At 41.8% G+C, this 21,463-nt stretch overlaps 1 protein-coding gene across 2 annotated transcripts in view; it reads left to right on the forward strand.

Annotated features, from left to right (window-relative positions):
* SERHL2 (serine hydrolase like 2) overlaps positions 1-7,080 on the forward strand; it is a 38,953-nt gene extending 31,873 nt beyond the window's left edge. The window contains exons 11-13 of one of the 2 annotated variants that reach the window (XM_040407132.1): positions 1,585-1,661; positions 4,171-4,264; positions 6,749-7,080. In XM_040407132.1, the coding sequence (XP_040263066.1) occupies positions 1,585-1,661; positions 4,171-4,264; positions 6,749-6,868 (291 nt within the window). In that variant the 3' untranslated portion in view covers positions 6,869-7,080. The remainder of the gene's footprint in view (positions 1-1,584; positions 1,662-4,170; positions 4,265-6,748) is intronic. The other variant, XM_040407133.1, reaches the window with a different exon arrangement.
* The last annotated feature ends 14,383 nt before the right edge of the window (positions 7,081-21,463 follow it).

The following is a 21,463-nucleotide window of genomic DNA, read 5'->3' on the forward strand; positions in this document are numbered from 1 at the left end:
AGTCCCGATCCTGCGCAATTCAATCCTCCGGGCATCGTTCATGCCCAATCTTCTGCGCCCCGCCGTGGCGTCGGACGCACTATAATTAACCCCTTTTATATGATGTGAGTGAGCAGCGCTCTGAAGCGCTGCTCTGAACAGTGCATGGCTGAGGCTGCAGCTGCCTCAGCCATGCACTGTTCAGAGCAGCGCTTCAGAGCGCTGCTCACTCACATCATATAAGGGGTTAATTATAGTGCGTCGCACGGCGGGGCGCAGGCGCAGAAGGTTGGGCATGAACGATGCCCGGAGGATTGAATTGCGCAGGCGCAGGATCGGGACTGGGGAGAGTTCTAGCCCCGCCCAGCGAAGTGAATAATGATGAGCTGGGCGGGGCTTAAGAACGGCAGTTGGGAAGGCTGGCTGGGCGCATTTTCACATGAAACGCCGCCCCTTGGGCAGATTGCTGAACGGAGAAGCAGGTTATAAAACTTTATATTTCGCTCTTTATAAGGTGGACAGCGGGGATAGTTATATGCTTTTAAAAGACTCTAAGACCTGTAATGTGATATATCTAACTATATATGCTGATTTCGCCTGTCAGTGTCCCTTTAAGCTACAATTAAAATTTCTTTATGCAAAACATAAAAAATGAGCAATTCTGATTTACTTCTATAATAGAAGTAATAGAAGTCAATGGGGAAGCAGAAAAAGTCAACTCAAACTCTTCAATATTTGTGAAAACTCCTCTAAAAAGCTACTCCTCTGCTACTTTCTTTCTGTTGTGGATTTTGCTATGTGAATATAACCTTAGGCTGCTAGAATACGTCTGAAGATTTGAAGCTAAAACCAGGTGTGGCTCCAGCTTCAAAACTGCATCCGAAAAGGTGACCGTGTCCCGGAACCCTTGTAACAATTTGCACACGCATCTCTTTATAAGCCAGTACAATTTGAGCAATTAGGGCATATTCCCAGCAGCTGCTTTCCATCTTCCACAATACAATACATAATGCAGTTTATTGCACCTAGATTGTGGTGTAAATTTTGCCAAAATGTGGCGCAATTTGGCTAAGTTTAGAAAAATTATCTGCACCTAGCCCAAAATGGGGAATGGCTTACTGGAAAATTTGTGAGGCATTGTGGGAAAGGGGATGTGGTTTAAAATGCACCAGTTTGCACCAAAATTTCAGTAAAATTCGGTCAAAAAACGAAGCCAACCAATAGTGGGTATAGAGTCATAGAAAAGTGTCCGTCCCTGATTGGTCATCCAGCCTGAGCCCCTGTGATTAATCTGATGCAGGTCTGAACGCCCTATCAAAGCTTACACCATCTACAGGTTTGCTAAATCTGTCTTATGGTTCATTCAGACGACTGTCTTAGTTTTGCAGTGCACAAATTGTGGATCTGGGAAACACTGATACCGGCTGCATCTGTTTTGGATTTTGCTGAACGTAATGTTCAGCCCTATGATAGAGATGCCCTTTCTTGTCCGCAATTGTGGTCAAGAATAGGACGTTCTATCTTTTTTGCGGGGCCACAGAACGGAAGTACGGATGAGGACAGCACATGGTATGAAGTTCTTATATTTCTTTGTTTTGTCCTCAGAACAATTCACTGCCTCTGTCTCCTGAGCAATGTTTGTATATGATGAAGTCCATTCAGTGCAATGTCCATGTTATTCTGTAAGTATCAAATTCTTTAAGGGGGTTCTCAGAGATTTTCATATTGATGGCCTATCATCTGGATAGGCCTTCAATATAAGGGCGGTGGCGGTCTGACTCCCCAGACCCCCCATCAGATGAGTGAGGAGGCTGCGGTGCTCACCGGAGCTCTGATGAGCCCTATGGCCTCCACTCAGCTCACCAAGCACAGCGCTGTACATTGTATAGCAGCTATGCTTGGCATTGCTGCTAAGGCCCAATCACTTGAAAGGGACTGAGCTATGCCTAGCCAATGTGACCAATGAATGTGACATCCCTGGCCTAGAAAGAGGGCAAAGTCCACACAGAGCACCGCAGTCTCTTAATACAGCGGATTGGTGGGGAATCAACTCCTAGCACCCCCACCACTCTCATATTGATGACCTATCCTAAGGATAGGCAATCAGTATGAAAAATCCCAGAAGATCCCTTTAATTGATGACTGCATGCACGTACAGACACAATTATCAATTATTTTTTTTTTCATGCTATAAAGGAGTAGTTTTATATTGCACCCTGTTTAAGTGGGTTGTCTTAGTCATGGAAAAATGAGTCCAAAAGCAGGGTCTTGGCAGGCCAATGCTTACCTGTTGGAACCTCAATGTTCTAACACAAGGGGTGTTGCTAGGGTCTTAAAACATCAGGGGCACGAGCCCAAGTAGATACACATGCACCGCTCCTCCGCCCACAGTACACATGCACCGCTCCTAGAAGCAGTTAATCGGCCCATAGTGTAACACACTGATGGGCCCATTAACAGACCTAGATGAAAGTGGACTTACATGTAGCTTCCCTGCATTGTTTGCACTTCTCTGTGCTCCTTCACACTGGCACTGGTTGCTTCTGGGCTGGAAGAGGCAATTTACACATCCCTTTTACTGGTGCCAGCACTGGTAAGGACAGGACACAGCAGCTCTGTAATCTGCTTGTCCTGTCTTTGATGTGGTGCTCAGCTGCTTAAAGGGGTTGTCCGGGTTCAGAGTTGAACCCTGACATACCCATATTCCGCCCGGCAGTGTGTTTGGTGACGTCACTGGCTCTGATGGGTGTGCTTTAGCGCTGCCCTAGCCATTTTACTGGCTAGGGCAGCGCTAAGGCCCGTCCATCCGTGCCGGTGACGTCACCGGGCTTCCTGGCAGCCCCAAGGAGAGCCCGGTTCGTCACCAGAACTCCTGAAAATGCCTTTGCCCTGCGCGATTTAGAGTCAGGGGGGCTGCCTGGGTGAAAATGGAGGTATGTCCGGGTTCAGCTCTGAACCCGGACAACTCCTTTAAGGGCCTGGGAAAACTACAGGACGTTTTTCATAGATTCATACTGAGCCACCAGTACAGGGACATTTACATACACTTTAGACTGGCATTAAATGGAGCTGTTAATTATATGTTTAGTGTGTCTCTGGGTAAACTCATACGGAGCTGCCCAGGAGCTCCACACTGGTGGCTCAGTGCAGAGCAATGGAGAAAGTGCTGGCCAGAGTTTCGGGGCCAAATGCTTGTAATCTGGGGCCCAGGCCCCGGATCTAGGTGCCTAGCGACGCCCCTGTCTACCACCAAGAACTCCTCTCCTGCCCATGTTTGCTTACCTGGCTGCAGTGGTGACGTGCCCCTATACACATGACCACTGCAGCCAATCGCTGACCTCAGCACTCTCATGCCATATACCACTGAGGCCAGTGAACAATAGCATTTTCTGACAGCTCATTATTATAATCCTCTCTAATTGCATTTTATATTTTTATCATTTGTTATTGGGGATATAATGTATTGGCTTGCTGATCATTGGGTAGTCATCGATATCATTGCTCTAGCGTCACTGGAAGGGAGGGATCAGATAGGTAAGTAAGGCTTCTTTCACATGTGCGGTACAGCCTTCCGGCAGGCTGTTCCAGCATGAAATGCCGGGAATCGGCTGGACAAAAGCCAGTGTGTGCAGCAGTTTCTGTTTGGCATACTGGGCATTGCGGTAGCATTCTCTGCTGGAATTCTGTGCCGCAAATGTAAAACTTGATTAAGGCTTGTTTTATTATTTTGGAACACTCAATGGGGCACATTTATCAAGCCTGCTTGTTTTTGGCCATAAAATTAGACAATCCTTTTTCATTCGGCTGTCTTTCTTTTGCCGAACATTTATTAAGTCACGCAGCACTTGATGAATTAGACTAGGCGTATTGTTATTAGTCTGACCTCTGGTGGTTGTTTTTCAGTTACACAGGTTCATAGTGAGACGTCACCCGTGATGCTGCAGAGGTTGGTCACCGTCACGGCCTGCTATCGGCTGCACCCCCTGTCGCCGGATGTTTTGATTCGTGCGACGGGGAGATGCAGCGGTGGCCGTGCAGGGATCTGGAGTTAGCTACAGTAAGACATTAGTAGTGTACCGCAGTTCTGAGCACTGACGGAGGTGAAATGAAGGGCAGTACGAAGATGATAACTAGTAATGTGGACTTCCTATCTGCAGTACTACTGAAACCAGGCCAAATGTTTTCCTACAGGGCAAATGAAGGCATATCTGCTGATTTAATGCGAGGAGTTTACACACATGTGGGACAGAACCTACTAAATGGATTTAAAGAAAACTTAAAGGAGGTTAGTTTATGTATGATTACCTTTTTATGGCATGTAAAACCTATTCTTATCTGCTGATACCACTGTGTGGAACTTCGCTAGATGACATTGACCGTTCTAGTTAGCACCCAGATACTGACTTCCAGCCCCTAAAGGGGAATTTGTAGTCAGAACTGTTAATGTCCTCTATCAAATCTCAGAAATAATGGATGAAATTTAAAGGGTTATTCCCATTGCCGCATTTCCGCTGTTCCTGTAGCTCCCATTCACTGCTTTGGAAACAGCGGAGCCCAGTCCACTAGTTTCTAGCACTTAGTATTATTCCCACATCTGCCGTGAAAGACTGCGATTGGAATAACCCTTTAATCTTTTTCAGGTCTAGCTGTATAATCCAAAGGAAAGCAAAACGCAGTATTTGTAACCAATTTATGCCTCACAGGAATAGGTGAAGGGAAGAATACAATGCATTTGGAAAGTTTTCAGACCCTTTAAAAAAAAATCCATGCAGCAGATCTGTGCAAAATATGCACGGTGTGCAGGTACAATAAAAGGCATTCTAAAGCCTTGAAAAAGGATGATAAATCTAAACAGGGAATCCCTTTATAGTTAGCCAGCGGCATTTTCTGCACGTTGCCAAAACCAACAGTTGTAAAAATCCATCTGAAAATTGTTATTGAATAGCTAAAGGGGGTGTGTAAAGCGAAGGCGATAGGGCTTCTCCGATTGTTGTAATAGCGATTTATCCCTAGTGAGACCTCTATGCCTGGCCTGTATAAGCAGATATAATCACTGCGGACAATCCTTATCAGATAGCTTGAACTCCCCAACACAGAGTTTATCCGTGAAGTTGCTTTATTCTGTAAGCCAGATAACAGAGTACAGCAGAACAGATGGATCCTCCGGTATTGTGCGGTCAAAAGATGATGCTTTTGTAAGCCTACATGAGAATATATGTGTACCTGTGCAAATGTCTGGAGCAGAATGAAGATCCAGGACGTGAGGTACACAGAAGAAGGGGTGGCGCAAAGAAATGATCACAGATATCACTAACAGAAAAACAAGTGCAATACCAAAAAACGACCACTAGATGGGAGCATATGACCAAATATAGAATATCATATGAATTAAACCATATAGATCTAGCTGCGTAGCAGCACAACTATCTTTGTTCTACTGCTGGCAGGGTAGAAAGAGGCGATGTCTTAGGCTACGTTCACACTAGCTTTTTGGCTTTCCGTTTGTGAGATCTGTTCATGGCTCTCACAAGCGGTCCAAAACGGATCAGTTTTGCTCTAATGCATTCTGAATGGAAAAGGATCCGCTCAGTTTGCATTTGTTCAGTCACCATTCCGCTCTAGAGGCAGACACCAAAACGCTGCCTGACGAAGCGGAGCCAAACGGATCCGTCATGGCTATAGAAGACATAATACAACCGGATCCATTCATGACGGATGCATGCGGTTGTATTATTGTGACTGAAGCGTTTTTTGCCGATCCATGACGGAAAGTAGCCTTAAATGCAGACATAAATGTGAGAAAGGGGGTAACAAATTGGCTGATCTCATGGGGCACATACTGAAAATGTCATTGTATATTTGTAAGTTTTAATTGCAATATGAGGTACAGTAGGATCAAAGAAAATAAGAATAATGGAAGAATTGCTTTGGATACTTTTTTTTTTTTTTTTTTTTGTCAATTTTCTGTTTAGTGGCCAATTTTGGACCTCGGGACACATTTATTTAGTTGTTTGTTTGTTTATTTATATATTTTAAAAACTATGGGGCACATTTATTAAGACCGGCGTTTTAAACAACAATATTAATAAAGGCCCATAGCTGGCGGTGGATTCGCCGAAGTTATGAAGAGGCGCCGGCGTCCATAAGCAGCACGTCACTGCTGGGTCATGTGCCAATTCCTGGAAAACCCCTTTAAGGCTACATGCACACGACCATATGTGTTTTGCGGTCCGCAAATTGCGGATCCGCAAAAAAAAAAGGATGCCGTTCTGTATGGCATCCGTTTTTTTTTTTTTTTGCGGATCCATTGAAATCTTGCCTATCCTTGTCCGCAAACTAGAAAAAAATAGGACATGCACTATTCTTTTTGCGGAGAAACGGAACGGACATACTGATGCGGACAGCACATGGTGTGCTGTCCGCATTTTTTGCAGACCCATTGAAATGAATGGGTCCGCATCCTATCCGCAAAAAAAACAGAACGGACACGGAAGCAAAATACGATTGTGTGCATGAGGCCTAAAACTGTACTTTGTCTTCTACCACATGACCATTTAGGAAATAATAAGTGACCGTGCCAGACTTCCACAAACTAGTGGTTTGACCTGAATATATCCAGGCCTTTAACAATATATTAATCGTTGTCCCTCGAGTCACATTCCAATAAAATACTTGACATTATTGTATTTTATGAAGTCATTGTGAGCAAAGCTTAAATGCAGATTGTGGTTTGATTTACATTGTGTTTTTTTGTTTTTTGTCTTTTCAGCGCTTTCAGTCCACTGTTGTGGATGGAAATCATTTTGTACATTTGAATGAACCAGAAAAGATTGCTAAACTCATTGCTAATCAGCTGTATGAACAGCCTTATATTCACTCACAGCTTTAACATGTGACGGCGTCACCTTCCTGTTACTGCAGGAGGAGATGGAGTATAAAAAGCCATCATTCTGAAATGCATCTAAACAAGGAATCGATCAAACAAAAACATCCGTTCAAAAAATAGTTTATCTTTTATTGAAAAGACTAAACTCTCCAAAGCTGCCATTGATCAAATGTATTCACGTGTCTGACATAGTAATAAAACAGTATTTATATTTCCTTGTTTGTGCGCTCCTTATTTTGTTGAAGCAGATCTAAGAACAAACTGCCTTCAGGGGTACTGCCATGCTTGTTTTCCCTTTTTGTGTGTGTGGGGGGGGGGGGGTAGGGCTTATTTTGAAAAACACCATGAAATCCATGCATGTTTTATTTAGGGCTGTTCCGACATAAAGCTGTCAGTATGATCCTTTAGAAGTAAGGTCAAGCAGATAAACAGCATTATAGATCATGATAATGCTGTGCGCTCCTGTAAGTCCAGAACCGAGGATCACGCTCACACTTGGAGTGGAATTCCCGCAATGGACTCACTCGTGTGAAAAACGAGTGAGTCCAGACTTAAATATATATGTCTGACAAAAATATATATATATTTTTTTCCCTATGGAGAAGTCCACGGCAAAATGGCTGAAAAAATGCACCCAAAGCATGACAAACATGCCAGGAAACTGTCTTAAAACACCACTTCTGAAAACACAATTTTAAGTATGTTTTATAATTTCCTGTTGGCCAACGTGTAGCATTTGGCTTTTTTGTCACAAAAATAAAATAAAAATGCTGACAAAACTTTACCAGAAAGATTCCTCACTTCCTTTGGAACAGGAAACAATGTGAAAGTAGACAACTAGCCCTCTCCTCATACACTCTCCAGTAATACGTTTAGGAATCTCAGAGCCTAAAAAATACACTTGGGGTCCATTCACACGGTCACAAGTGTATTGCGGATCCGCACATGGCCGGCACTATAATGGAAATGCCTTTTTTTTGTCCCTGTCTGCAGACAAGAATAGGACATGTTCTTTTTTTTTTTTTTTTTTTTTTTTTTTTTTGCGGGCCCGCGGAACAGAAGTGTGGATGCGGACAGCACACTGTGTGCTGTCCGCATATTTTGCGGCCCCATTGAAAATTAACAGGTCCGCACCCGTTCCGCAAAATTGCAACAGGGATCAAGCAAGTATGATACCCTGCTCGGGTCTGGCCACGCTGGGGTGGTCTGCCCGAAAATCCCCCGGGGTGAACAGTCCCTTCAAGAAACATACATTATATACAAAAAAATTTTTTTTTAAAGAAAGTAGTTACAGGAAAATCCAAATACCAGTAAGAGTAATCTTCATCTCTTGCCTACACTTTCATAACAGCTCTATGGGGAGGAATAATATAAGAAATTGTCTTAGGGAGGAACGAGCACAGACAATATTTTGTGGCCAACAGACAAATCCTGGTTAGAGACATCTAATTTGTAGTGTACCTAAACTTTTTACATTTACCCAGATTGTTCTGAACCTGTGGATTTCCTCTCCTTTTTATAGGCTATCCGAATGTGTATAATACGGATCCAATATACATTCTATGAATTTGTGCTTCACATGCTCAAACAGCAGAGCCAATGAAACACAAAGATGCAGAGTGCTTCTGCCCCTTATTTTTCTTTAACAAACGCTTTGGTACTCTTTAAAGACAGTACTCAGATTAGACTAGGAAGCGGCACTACAGATCTGATCTAGTGAAACTAAAGTATTCCCAGCCCAGGACCTGGAAACTGCCCTAGTAGAATAGTAATTATCTTTGCACTGGTTGCACTCAGTAATGGTCAACCTGATCCACCTTGAAATTGTAATCTTTTTGGCACAACACCCTTTATTTAGGCCTTGGAACTGAATCAACAATTGGTATGTTTTCTGAAGGGCTTAATTTATATAATTTTTTGTAAATAAGAATACATCTTGTCTGTGAAGGTTCTCATTTATCCAGGTCATGGTATATCTGTAAAGAATAAATCAAGGCAACTGGACTTACTGTAGATTTCTTGAAAACATTTCACTCGTTCTTCCAACGAGCTTTCTCAATTCTGAGTGACTGTACAAGAATTCTCTGGGAATAAATATGTAACTGAATCAACATCTGGTAATTATACCCAGCATGGTGTCAGAGGTCATTTTTCCCAGCATGGGGTCAAAGGTGTTGATCCCATTATCCTAATTGGAGTCAGTAGGTAATAAAGACTTCCCAGAAAAAGGTGTCAAGACAGCATTGTATGTGGCAGACAATAGATGTCTAACCCCCGCCTCTATTCAAGCTTGGCTTCTCCATTTTTACGTAGATGGCCTCCTTCACATCTCGTTTGTACCAATTGGCCTCCTTATCCAAAACACGTACTTGACTGTCTTCAAAGGTGTGACCTGTTTCTTTTAGATGTAAGTACACGGCTGAATCTTGACCAGAGGTTTTGGCTCTTCTATGCTGAGCCATACGCTGATGTAGTTGTTGTTTTGTTTCGCCGATATACAGTTCAGTGCAATGAGGAATGCTCAGGACTGCATACACAATGTTGTCCATCTTGTGTTTAGGCGTTGGGTCTTTGGTGTGAACCAGTTGTTGCCTCAGTGTGTTGCTGGGTTTAAAGAAGACAGGGATGTGATGTTTATTAAAAATCCTTTTGAGTTTCTCAGACACCCCAGCTACATATGGGATAACAATATTCTTGCTTCTGTCATGCTTCAATAGAGGCGGGGGTGGGGGGTTAGACATCTATTGTCTGCCACATACAATGCTGTCTTGACACCTTTTTCTGGGAAGTCTTTATTACCTACTGACTCCAATTAGGATAATGGAATCAACACCTTTGACCCCATGCTGGGTATAATGACCTCTGACCCCATGCTGGGTATAATTACCAGATGTTGATTCAGTTACATATTTATTCCCAGAGAATTCTTGTACAGTCACTCAGAATTGAGAAAGGACAATTTAAAAGGGTCGTCACTTGCATTGGTATACAATTTCTGTGCATATACTGAGTTGCAGTAAGTTTGGCTGTCCTAATGCAAGGTCTTACTCTTTCCTAGCTCACTGCCACTTTCTAAGTGTAAAAAATATGGCTTAAAAATGTATTTTCAATGCAAGTGCGTCTATAAATTTTCCCTATTTCTTTTCAGTAAGCAAAGTTTGTTTTGCCAGGGAAGCAAATTCACTTGGGTTTGTTCTTTTATGTCACAGGGAGGAAAAATACTAGTAAAGCAACTGTACAATGTAAGGACCCCACCGCACTACTCCCTATAGATCTGCTGTCTGGATACCTCTCAGTGCCGTCTCCATTAGTGCTCCAAAGATAAGAATACTTTATTACAATCCAGTGTCTGTGAGAATACAGTGTAGTGACAGGCTTGGAAAATATACCCACTGTTTAGCTTTCTTCTTTATAAGGGCTCAGCACACGACCATGGTTTGGGTCCACATCCAATTCGCATCTTTTGCAGCACAGATGCGGACCCATTCACTTCAATAGGCCCGCAAAATACGCGGACAGCACCTGGTGGGCTGTCTGCATCCATTTGTCCATTCTGTGCCATCCGCAAAAATATAAAACGTGTCTGTTTAATAGGATAGGACTTTTCTATTATGGCCACAGACTTGGGAACGCACATGGATCCGCAATTCGCAGACCGTGTGCATGATTGTATGTTAGGAAACTGTATTGTAAGGGTATTTTTAAGTACTGGTTGGTTCTGTCCCCTTTAAATCTGTCTCTGTCCCCTTTAAATTCTGTATAATAAAGTTTCTCGTGTAATGTAGTAGGTTAGATAATTACCCATCCCCCATTGTGCAGATAAGGCTACATTCCTGAAAGATCTCCGAGACATATGTGATGCACACTGGAGGAGGGGCTGATGGGGAAAAACTCTGGTTTGCACACATACATTTGGGGGACTCCACCTAGAACTTCATCCTAGATAGGGCAAATCAATACTTACATCCTATCTCTTGTACACCCTGGGGTGTCGGTCATGTGTTATAACAGTCATATGTTATAGCATGACCGACTGAGTCTCACCCAATATAGCATATTTGTTGCACTTCAGCAAATGGCATTTTATCATTTAGATAAAGTCAATACACACCACTTACTAATGTATTGTTATTGTCCATATTGCTTCTTTTTCTGGCTAGACTCATTTTTCCATCACTTTATACACATCTCGTTTCCATGGTTACGACCACCCTGCAATCCATCAGCATGGCTGTGCTTGCATACTATAAAAAAAAAAGCACCATTTTATGTGAGCTACCATGGTCCCGGTCACCAGAGAGGCCGGCATTTTTTCCTATAGTGTGCAATCACGGCCACCGCTGATGGATTGCAGGGTGGTTGTAACCATGGAAACGAGCAGTAAATAATTTGATAGAAAAATGAATCCAGCCAGCAAATAGGAATATGGGTAATAATGATACATAGTAAGTGGCTTGTATTAACTTTCTCTACATGATGAATGCCACTTGCCAAAGTGACAAAACCCCTTTAAGCTAGTAATGTATTTACATTTTATTATTCCGTATGTGCTTTGTCTGTTATCTTATATATAATCACACTTAGTAAATATATTTATTCACTTAGCCTGCGTAAGCTTATTCATTCTCAAATCTTTTGAATTCACGTTTTCAAACAAACTCAAACCCATAACTTCATATGAGTGATACATGCTCATCTGGCTCAACCTGAGCCAAAGATCAAAGACATTTCAAACTTTCTAAACACACCCATCCTTCTATTTTATATAATCCATAACAAATCTGAAATACCCTGCACCACTGCTATTAATAGACAGACCCATGTAAACAATGAAGAAGCCGCAGTGTTCACACAAGGGCCATGAGCCCTTCAAACAGCTGATGGACAGGGGTGCCAGAGTCAGACCTCCGCTGATTTGATACTGATGGCCTATCCTTTTGCCTCATTTGAGCTTAGATAATCCAGACAGTATGAACCCTTTCATTATGGATACCTGGCCTTGTGATTCCCAGTCTGACCACCAGTCCAGTGCATTTTTTCCTGTGTAAATAGGAGATCAGATTTTCCTGTGTGGCTGACAGGAACTACAAGATTACATGATTGCCTATCTGGCAGTTCAAAGACATTTCCCCCACTCATCTCCACCTTTCTTGTTTCTCTTTATGTCCCTATATGCATACAGTTCTGCTGAAATGTTTGTCTTCTAGGAGTGCAGTAACATAGTAGAGGCCTTCAAATAATGATTATCTACAATATAAGCTCCTTATAAAGCTCCTCAGACTCACACTGCCTATACTATGTGTGTGTGTGCCTTACATAATGCAGCTTCACACTGCTCTTCCTGCCTGAAGCATATAGTAAAGCACTGAAACTCTGTAGTGTGAGTTAGTGGATAATTGGGTGCCTTTGATCTACCACTTGCTGCCCTTGGTGATAAAATTCTACCCCCTCTGTCTCTACAAAACCAAAGACATGATGGAAAATAGAGGCTGATTAGGGGAATCATATCTGAGAGGAAGGAAAAGTCAAGATGGCCAACAACTGGAACATCAACTAAACAGGTATACACAAGGCATGCACAAGATCCTCTATATCAGGGATGCCCAACCTGCGGCCCTCTAATTGTTGCAAAACTACAACTCCCATCATGCCCAGACAGCCTACAGCAGGTCATGGTGGGGGTTGTAGTTTTACAACAGCTGGAGGGCTGCAGGTTGGGCCTCCCTGCTCTATATTATTCTTTAATAATAGCCAATGCTGCTCTACACTGCTGAGGGCTTCTATAACCTCTTAAGGACACATGACGTACCGGTACGTCATGATGTCCTGGTACTTAAGGACACATGACGTACCGGTACGTCATGTGTTGTTCCGATCACTGCCGCCCGGCCGGCAGTGATCGGAACCCGGTGCCTGCTCAAATCATTGAGCAGGCACCTAGGCTAAATGCGCGGGGGGGTCCCGTGACCCCCCCCATGTCGGCGATCGCGGCAAACCGCAGGTCAATTCAGACCTGCGGTTTGCTGCGATTTCTGCAGTTTCTGGTCCCCGCGGTCCCTGACCGCGGGGATCAGAAACTTTATATGCCTAAAAAAAAGTTTTATTCACCCCCCCCCCCTGCACCCCCGAATGATTTTTATGGTGGCTGGAGGTGCAGGGGGAGGGGTGCGGGAGGCGGGCGGTGCGGCAGGCGGGATCGCGATCGCCTCCCCTTGAAAATTCATTGGTGTTCAGTGGGTATACCAGGGTGCCAGCACATTGCTGGCACCCTGGTATAAACGGCTGACATCTGCGATGCGATGTCAGCTGTTTAACCCTTTCCATACAGCGGTCCGTACGGACCGCTGTATGGAAAAGGTTAACAGCGCAGGGAGCTCCCTCCCTCTCCCATCGGGGGGCTGCTGTGCCTTTGCAGCCCCCCGATGGAGAGGGAGAGAGCCCCCAGACAGCCCCCCGAGAGATCCCCTCCTTACCCTTCCCCGTCTGCGAAGTTCTGAGCAGACGGGGAAGGTTCCCATGGCAACAGGACGCCTCTCAGGCGTCCTGCTGTCCATGGTGCTGAACAGATCTGTGCTGAAAGGCATAGATCTGTTCAGTGTAAGTAAAATACAGTGCAGTACAATATATATTGTTCTGTACTGTATTATACAGACATCAGACCCACTGGATCTTCAAGAACCAAGTGGGTCTGGGTCAAAAAAAAGTGAATAAAAGTGAAAAAAAAGTAAAAATCAAAAAACACATTTATCACTGATAAAAAATGAAAAAAATAAAATTCCCTACACATGTTTGGTATCGCCGCATCCGTAACGACCTGATCTATAAAACGGTCATGTTACTTTACCCGAACGGTGAACACCATAAAAATAAAAAACTATGATGAAATTGAAATTTTGCCCACCTTACTTCCCAAAAAAGGTAATAAAAGTGATCAAAAAAGTCGCATGTACGCCAAAATTGTAAGAATCAAACCGTCATCTCATCCCGCAAAAATCATACCCTACCCAAGATAATCGCCCAAAAACTGAAAATACTATGGCTCTTAGACTATGGAGACACTAAAACATCATTTTTTTTGTTTCAAAAATGAAATCATTGTGTAAAACTTACATAAATAAAAAAAAGTATACATATTAGGTATCGCCGCGTCCGTATCGCCCGGCTCTATAAAAATATCACATGATCTAACCCCTCAGATGACCACCGTAAAAAAATAAAAATAAAAACGGTGTGAAAAAAGCCATTTTTTGTCATCTTACGTCACAAAAAGTGTAATAGCAAGCAATCAAAAAGTCATATGCACCCCAAAATAGATGCCAATCAAACCGTCATCTCATCCCGCAAAAAATGAGACCCTACTTAAGATAATCGCCCAAAAACTGAAAAAACTATGGCTCTTAGACTATGGAGACACTAAAACATTTTTTGGGTTTTAAAAATGAAATCATTGTGTAAAACTTACATAAATAAAAAAAATTGTATACATATTAGGTATCGCCACGTCCGTGACAACCTGCTCTATAAAATTACCACATGATCTAACCTGTCAGATGAATGTTGTAAATAACAAAAAAAAAAACGGTGCCAAAAAAGCTATTTCTTGTTACCTTGCCGCACAAAAAGTGTAATATAGAGCAACCAAAAATCATATGTACCCTAAACTAGTACCAACAAAACTGCCACCCTATCCCGTAGTTTCTAAAATGGGGTCACTTTTTTGGAGTTTCTACTCTAGGGGTGCATCAGGGGGGCTTCAAATGGGACATGGTGTAAAAAAAAACAGTCCAGCAAAACCTGCCTTCCAAAAACCATATGGTGTTCCTTTCCTTCTGCGCCCTGCCGTGTGCCCGTACAGCGGTTTACGACCACATATGGGGTGTTTCTGTAAACTACAGAATTAGGGCCATAAATAATGAGTTTTGTTTGGCTGTTAACCCTTGCTTTGTAACTGGAAAAAAAATATTAAAATGGAAAATCTGCCAAAAAAGTGAAATTTTGAAATTGTATCTCTATTTTCCATTAAATCTTGTGCAACACCTAAAGGGTTGACAAAGTTTGTAAAATCAGTTTTGAATACCTTGAGGGGTGTAGTTTCTTAGATGGGGTCACTTTTATGGAGTTTATAATCTAGGGGTGCATCAGGGGGGCTTCAAATGGGACAAAAAACAGTCCAGCAAAATCAGCCCTCCAAAAACCAAACGGCGCACCTTTCACTCTACGCCCCGCTGTGTGCCCGTACAGTAGTTTACGGCCACATATTGGGTGTTTCTGTAAACAGCAGAGTCAGGGCAATAAAGATACAGTCTTGTTTGGCTGTTAACCCTTGCTTTGTTAGTGGAAAAAATGGGTTAAAATGGAAAATTAGGCAAAAAAATGAAATTCTCAAATTTCATCGCCATTTGCCAATAACTCTTGTGCAACACCTAAAGGGTTAACGACGTATGTAAAATCAGTTTTGAATACCTTGAGGGGTGTAGTTTCTTAGATGGGGTCACTTTTAGGGAGTTTCTCCTCTAGGGGTGCATCAGGGGGCTTCAAATGGGACATGGTGTAAATAAACCAGTCCATAAAAATCAGCCTTCCAAAAACCATACGGCGCACCTTTCCCTCTACGCCCCGCTGTGTGGCCGTACAGTAGTTTACGGCCACATATTGGGTGTTTCTGTAAACGGCAGAGTCAGGGCAATAAAGATACAGTCTTGTTTGGCTATTAACCCTTGGTTTGTTAGTGGAAAAAATGGGTTAAAATGAAAAATTAGACAAAAAAATGAAATTCTCAAATTTCCTCCCCATTTGCCAATAACTCTTGTGCAACACCTAAAGGGTTAACAACATATGCAAAATCAGTTTTGAATACCTTGAGGGGTGTAGTTTCTTAGATGGGGTCATTTTTGGGTGGTTTCTATAATGTAAGCCTCGCAAAGTGACTTGAGACCTGAACTGGTCCCTAAAAATTGAGTTTTTGTAAATTTCTGAAAAATTTCAAGATTTGCTTCTAAACTTCTAAGCCTTATAACATCCCCAAAAAATTAAATATCATTCCCAAAACAATTCAAACATGAAGTAGACATATGGGGAATGTAAAGTCATCACAATTTTTGGGGGTATTACTATGTATTACAGAAGTAGAGAAACTGAAACTTTGAAATTTGCAAATTTTTCCAAATTTTTGTTAAATTAGGTATTTTTTGGTGCAAAAAAAATTATTTTTTTGACTCCATTTTACCAGTGTCATGAAGTACAATATGTGACGAAAAAACTATCTCAGAACGGCCTGGATAAGTCAAAGCGTTTTAAAGTTATCAGCACTTAAAGGGACTCTGGTCAGATTTTCAAAAAATGGCCTGGTCCTAAGGTGTAAAAAGGGGTTAAAGTTAAAGTCCTTAAGGGGTTAAAGTGATTTTTCGAGTATTTAATATTGATGATCTATCCTCAGTATAGATTGGTGGGAGTCTGATGTCGAGCACCCCTGCCGATCAGCTGTTAGAAGAGGCTGTGCTTCTCCTCTGAGTTCTTCGGGCTCCTCTCAGCTTACCAAGCACAGCGCCATCCTTTGAATAGTGGCTGTGCTTGGTATTGCACCTCAGCCCCATTCACTTGAATGAAACGGAGTAGCACCTAGGCCATGTGACTGATGTACGTGACATCGCTGGCCAAGGAACAGGCCGCAGTGCTCATTGAGCGCCTAGGTCTCTTCAAACAGCTGATCAGTGGGTCGGAACCTCACCAATAAGATACTGATGACCTATCCTGAGGCCATCAATACTAACCCCTTTTAGTGGTAGGTTGTGGTGGCTCACTAGCAAGTAGTTAAGGTATGGTGCTGCAAGCTCATATAGAGGGAATCACCCCACCCTCTCTTAAAAGGCAAATGTAGTAATAGGAAAATGAGCGAGCACTCATACACTTGGCAACCAGATTGACATATGCAGAAAATATTTATTAAATCCCCATAAAATACAAGTAATAAAATTTATAAGAACAATGTAGCAATAATATACAACATTACAGTCACATATATTGTGGTAGATATGATCGATACTATATTCAATAAATATATATTTGATTGAAATTTTCGATAAATTGAATGGTAGAAAATTCAATGTTGAAATATTCGATAGAATATACGATACCACTCAATAGTGTCGATAAATTCAATAATATATATCACACCAAAAAACTTCAAGTATATGCTGTTATTTGGGAAGAGGGGGTATTATCTTCTAGCGCTCTATCCCAATTTGGAAAACTGAATGTCACTGAAAATGTTGTAGGTGTATTCACTGGGAGCGCAATATGTTCATAAAGTGTCCACAGGAATCCTGATAATGTGAAAAGTCTCTTATAGCATATCCTTTTAAGGTCGATATGAGCTTTGAATTGAAGAAAACTTTAAATCGATATTTGGCTTACCGTCTAGCGTCTGCTGTCTTCCTATTGCTTCAATGGAGCTTTAAATATTTGCCGGCTCATTCAGTCGCTCCATACAGCAAGCTGGTTTAAATTTCGCGGGAGTTCCAAAGATCGCGGGAGTTGCCACTCTGTTCCGCAATTTCCTTTGGTGCAGCTTTCGACGATAAGAATAGTTAATCCTTTACTGTAGAAATTTTCTTCTGTATGGCCATACAGTATTATCGGAGGCTTATCAATGCAGGTACATCACTTGTTTCACCATACGCGTTACGGGTAGATTCACTCTCCCTTCCTCAGTGGGAGGATATGCTATAAGAGACTTTTCACATTATCAGGATTCCTGTGGACACTTTATGAACATATTGCGCTCCCAGTGAATACACCTACAACATTTTCAGTGACATTCAGTTTTCCAAATTGGGATAGAGCGCTAGAAGATAATACCCCCTCTTCCCAAATAACAGCATATACCGTACTTGAAGTTTTTTGGTGTGATATATATTATTGAATTTATCGACACTATTGAGTGGTATCGAATATTCTATCGCATATTTCAACATTGAATTTTCTACCATTCAATTTATCGAATATTTCTATCAAATATATATTTATTGAATATAGTATCGATCATATCTACCACAATATATGTGACTGTAATGTTGTATATAATTGCTACATTGTTCTTATAAATTTTATTACTTGTATTTTATGGGGATTTAATAAATATTTTCTGCATATGTCAATCTGGTTGCCAAGTGTATGAGTGCTCGCTCATTTTCCTATTACTAACCCCTTTTAGCACAATCTGTCACACTTCGTTCTTACACACTGACTTTATTGAAAAAAACAAAACACTGTTTGGTTAACCTGCATATAACCTGCTCTTAACATTTAGCACTACAATACAGTATGCCACTAAAGCATTTCTAGGAACATTGCTGCTACTATCAATGGTGGCAAAATGACCCATACTTACGGACTCATGTTGGCTTATATGGTGATAGAAATATTATAGTGAATTATTTGCTACTCACTTGAGGAGAAATTGAGAGTCCTCCAAGTGGATCTCCATCCAGAATATCTGTCCCTGCGTTGTAGACGATCACATCAGGAGTGGTCTCATTCAGTGCCCCTTTTACATGAGTTTCTACTTTTTCCAAATATTCCTCGTCTTCTGTGCCCCAGTCCAGCTCTATTCTCCTTTTTATTGCACCTATATATTGTATAAAAAAAAAAAAAACAAAGACCACTTTTAAGTCAAATCTAAACTACATGGATTGTAAAACTCTATAAAGAATTTGTAAAGCACAAAGGAGCAGCTATATTCATAAAGGTTGTGGCAAAAAAGTAAAGCTTTAAATGTCTCTAAGGGGACATTCACATGACCATATCCGTTTTGTAGTCCGCAAAACATGGACACCGGTCATGTGCATCCCACATTTTCCCCTTTCACAGGTACGTAACACATGTCTATTCTTGTCCGCAAGAGGGCATGTTCTATTTTTTCTGGCATTTCTTATCATCTGAGAGCACTAAGGACTATGCATGTTGTCCTTAGTCCTTGCGGCAGTCATTGCACTATCATTATTCTCACTACTGTGTTGTGGGATCCTGCCAAGATCACATGGTTCAGAAAAAATGTATCTAAATGTCTACGTCCTCCTTTAGGGGTTATTTGCATTCTACAAACATTTAGCAAGGGTCTGCTAGATGTGGAACACACCACCTGGAATGATCTACTGGACTAACTCACCAGTTATTTTACTAACAATACATTGACATTCTGGCAATTCTCACTAGAGATGAGCGAAGTTTACAAAAATTTGATTCGGCTGCTTCACTGAATTTCACAAAGAAATTTGCTTCTTGGCGAATTATTTAATCACAAAGCACATTTCTTTGTAAGTAGCAGGACATGGTAGTATGGTTACTATATGCACATGTTTATCTGTACCTGCGCCTGATGAAAGGGTTTGCATACTCCGAAACGTGTTGAGCTGTTTTGTGAGCTATTTGTCTACATTAATGAAGCCAAAGTCTTCAACAATACTACTGAGGTGAAGCCTTTTTTCCATACTGGGCAACTATCAGCATTGAAGACTCTACAGGAGCTCCGGTCTGGGGGGTTGTTGGTCCTTGCTGGTGTCTTGAGTTTATCCAGCTGGCCACCCCCCGTGAAGTGAGTTTATTACTACCTTTGGCTATTCCTATATACTTATATATGGCTATTATATGTGATTATATTTCACCAACTGTTTTTATAGGTGTGCTCTAGTAGTGAGTTTATTGTTCACTGACTCCCCCTTTTTTCTTGGGTCACCTTGTATAGGGTGGACACCCTACTCTCATTATTTATTAGCTAATACTCTCTTGACCACCTTGTTGGTTTTTTCTGAAACACTTTTGGGTTTTGGCGCTTCTCATAGGGGTGTAACCTCTTTGACTAGTTTAGTCACTATTTCTTATTTTCATTTACACACTGATCTCTTTCAGCGTGAACACCCCTTTAGCTGCCTCCCTTGCTATACTTGTTTTTCTTGCTCCTTTTTCCTTATCCTCCATCCACTGGCGCCTCTAGTAATATCCTATCTCTTGGAGTCCTCCACTAGATTGGATTAACCCTCGTATTTTTCTTTTCTCTATACCCATACACTATGCGGCACACAGCCATTTCTAGGACACCGCTACTAAAACATGTTCTAACACTGCTTTCACACACATCTCCAGGAACCAGAAGCAACCATCAGGCACTAATAATGATACAAAGGATGTATAATAAAATTAATATAAATTTTACATACTTTACATACTTTTACATCTCCAGGGTATATGTGCCGATTGTAAATGTCCATGATGTACACCCTTTTATCATCCATGAAATCTCGTTCATGCCCATTACCCTAATAAAAAGAAAGTAAAAAATGGGATTTTAATACATAAACTATATAAGGCATATAATGCATAGCCAGAATGAATGTCGTATATGGGCCCGCCACTGTGTGTTCTAATTGGCTAATACAATTGGTTGCTCCGCTTTAATCGATCTACTCTCAGTAATATTTTACAGTCATATCAGGAATATGATCTCAAAATGTATTTTTATATATATTGTAAGAAGGAAAGAGGAGCCGTCATTGACGGAAGATACGTGTCACGAGGTTCCTGGCCTCGGTGAGGTAAGAACCGGATTTTTTCCTGAAGTGTCAGTTCTGTAGTGCAGTCTGATACTTCAGCTGTCAGAATGGCTGTAAAGCAAATCCGGGCCGGTTCTTATTGGGAGCAGCCAAAGAGCAGGGTGGGTGGCTGTTCCCCACGGTTCCAGGCCGGGTTTTGGCTGGGATATAAAAACCCAGCCAGCAAGTTCAGCTGTGTGGATTATCTTCCATCTGCTAGTGGAGTGCTGGCAGTCTGAGTGTTGGAGCTTGAGTGTTTGGGCCTGGACTAGGCCTGCTACATTGCTGGTGGACAAAAGCACAAGGACTTATGTGCTGCAGCCTGGTGTGAACAAACACCAGACTCAAGGTGACTGTTTTTCCTGAAATTGATATTTTTGTCACTTTACGTCTGTGTGAATAAAACACTGCACTATTTAAGTTAAAGACGTTGTCATTGCCTCTGTACTGCGTCCGCAAGCCTGTCTACCAGAGCAAATCCCCACAATATTCATGTTTAAAAATACTGATCTAAAATATTGAAGGGGCAATTCCATGATTGATGTGAAAAATGAAAATCAGACATCATATAGTACATGACAATCTCTTTCTAACAAAGCTGGAACCAGCCCTGTACTCCATATGGGTACAGAAATCTTCACATTCACTGCTTCAATTGCTCTGATAGATTCAGCCTGGGAACTCGAGGAAGGGGGGGGGGGGGTGTCCTTTCTGCTGCAGCTCTGTCCCTGTACAGTAACTGCCACAGCTTATAACAGAACAGAACATATGGCTGGTGGCACTTGAAGATTTAAATTGAGCATGTTCGAGCAGCTCAATAAGATGGTCAAAAAATAAGGAAAAGAACAAACAGCAGGTGGCGCTATACAGAAATATTTTACTAAATAGCTCACTGGCAATTACAAACATATTCAGATCCAGGTGCTGGTTTGAAAATGTGACACAACCCCTTTAAAGGAGTTGTCGGACATGCAAGATATTATTTCATGATGAGACCTCATCTAGGTTGATT

This window comes from Bufo bufo, chromosome 9 (assembly GCF_905171765.1).
Source record: "Bufo bufo chromosome 9, aBufBuf1.1, whole genome shotgun sequence".
NCBI lineage: Eukaryota > Metazoa > Chordata > Amphibia > Anura > Bufonidae > Bufo > Bufo bufo.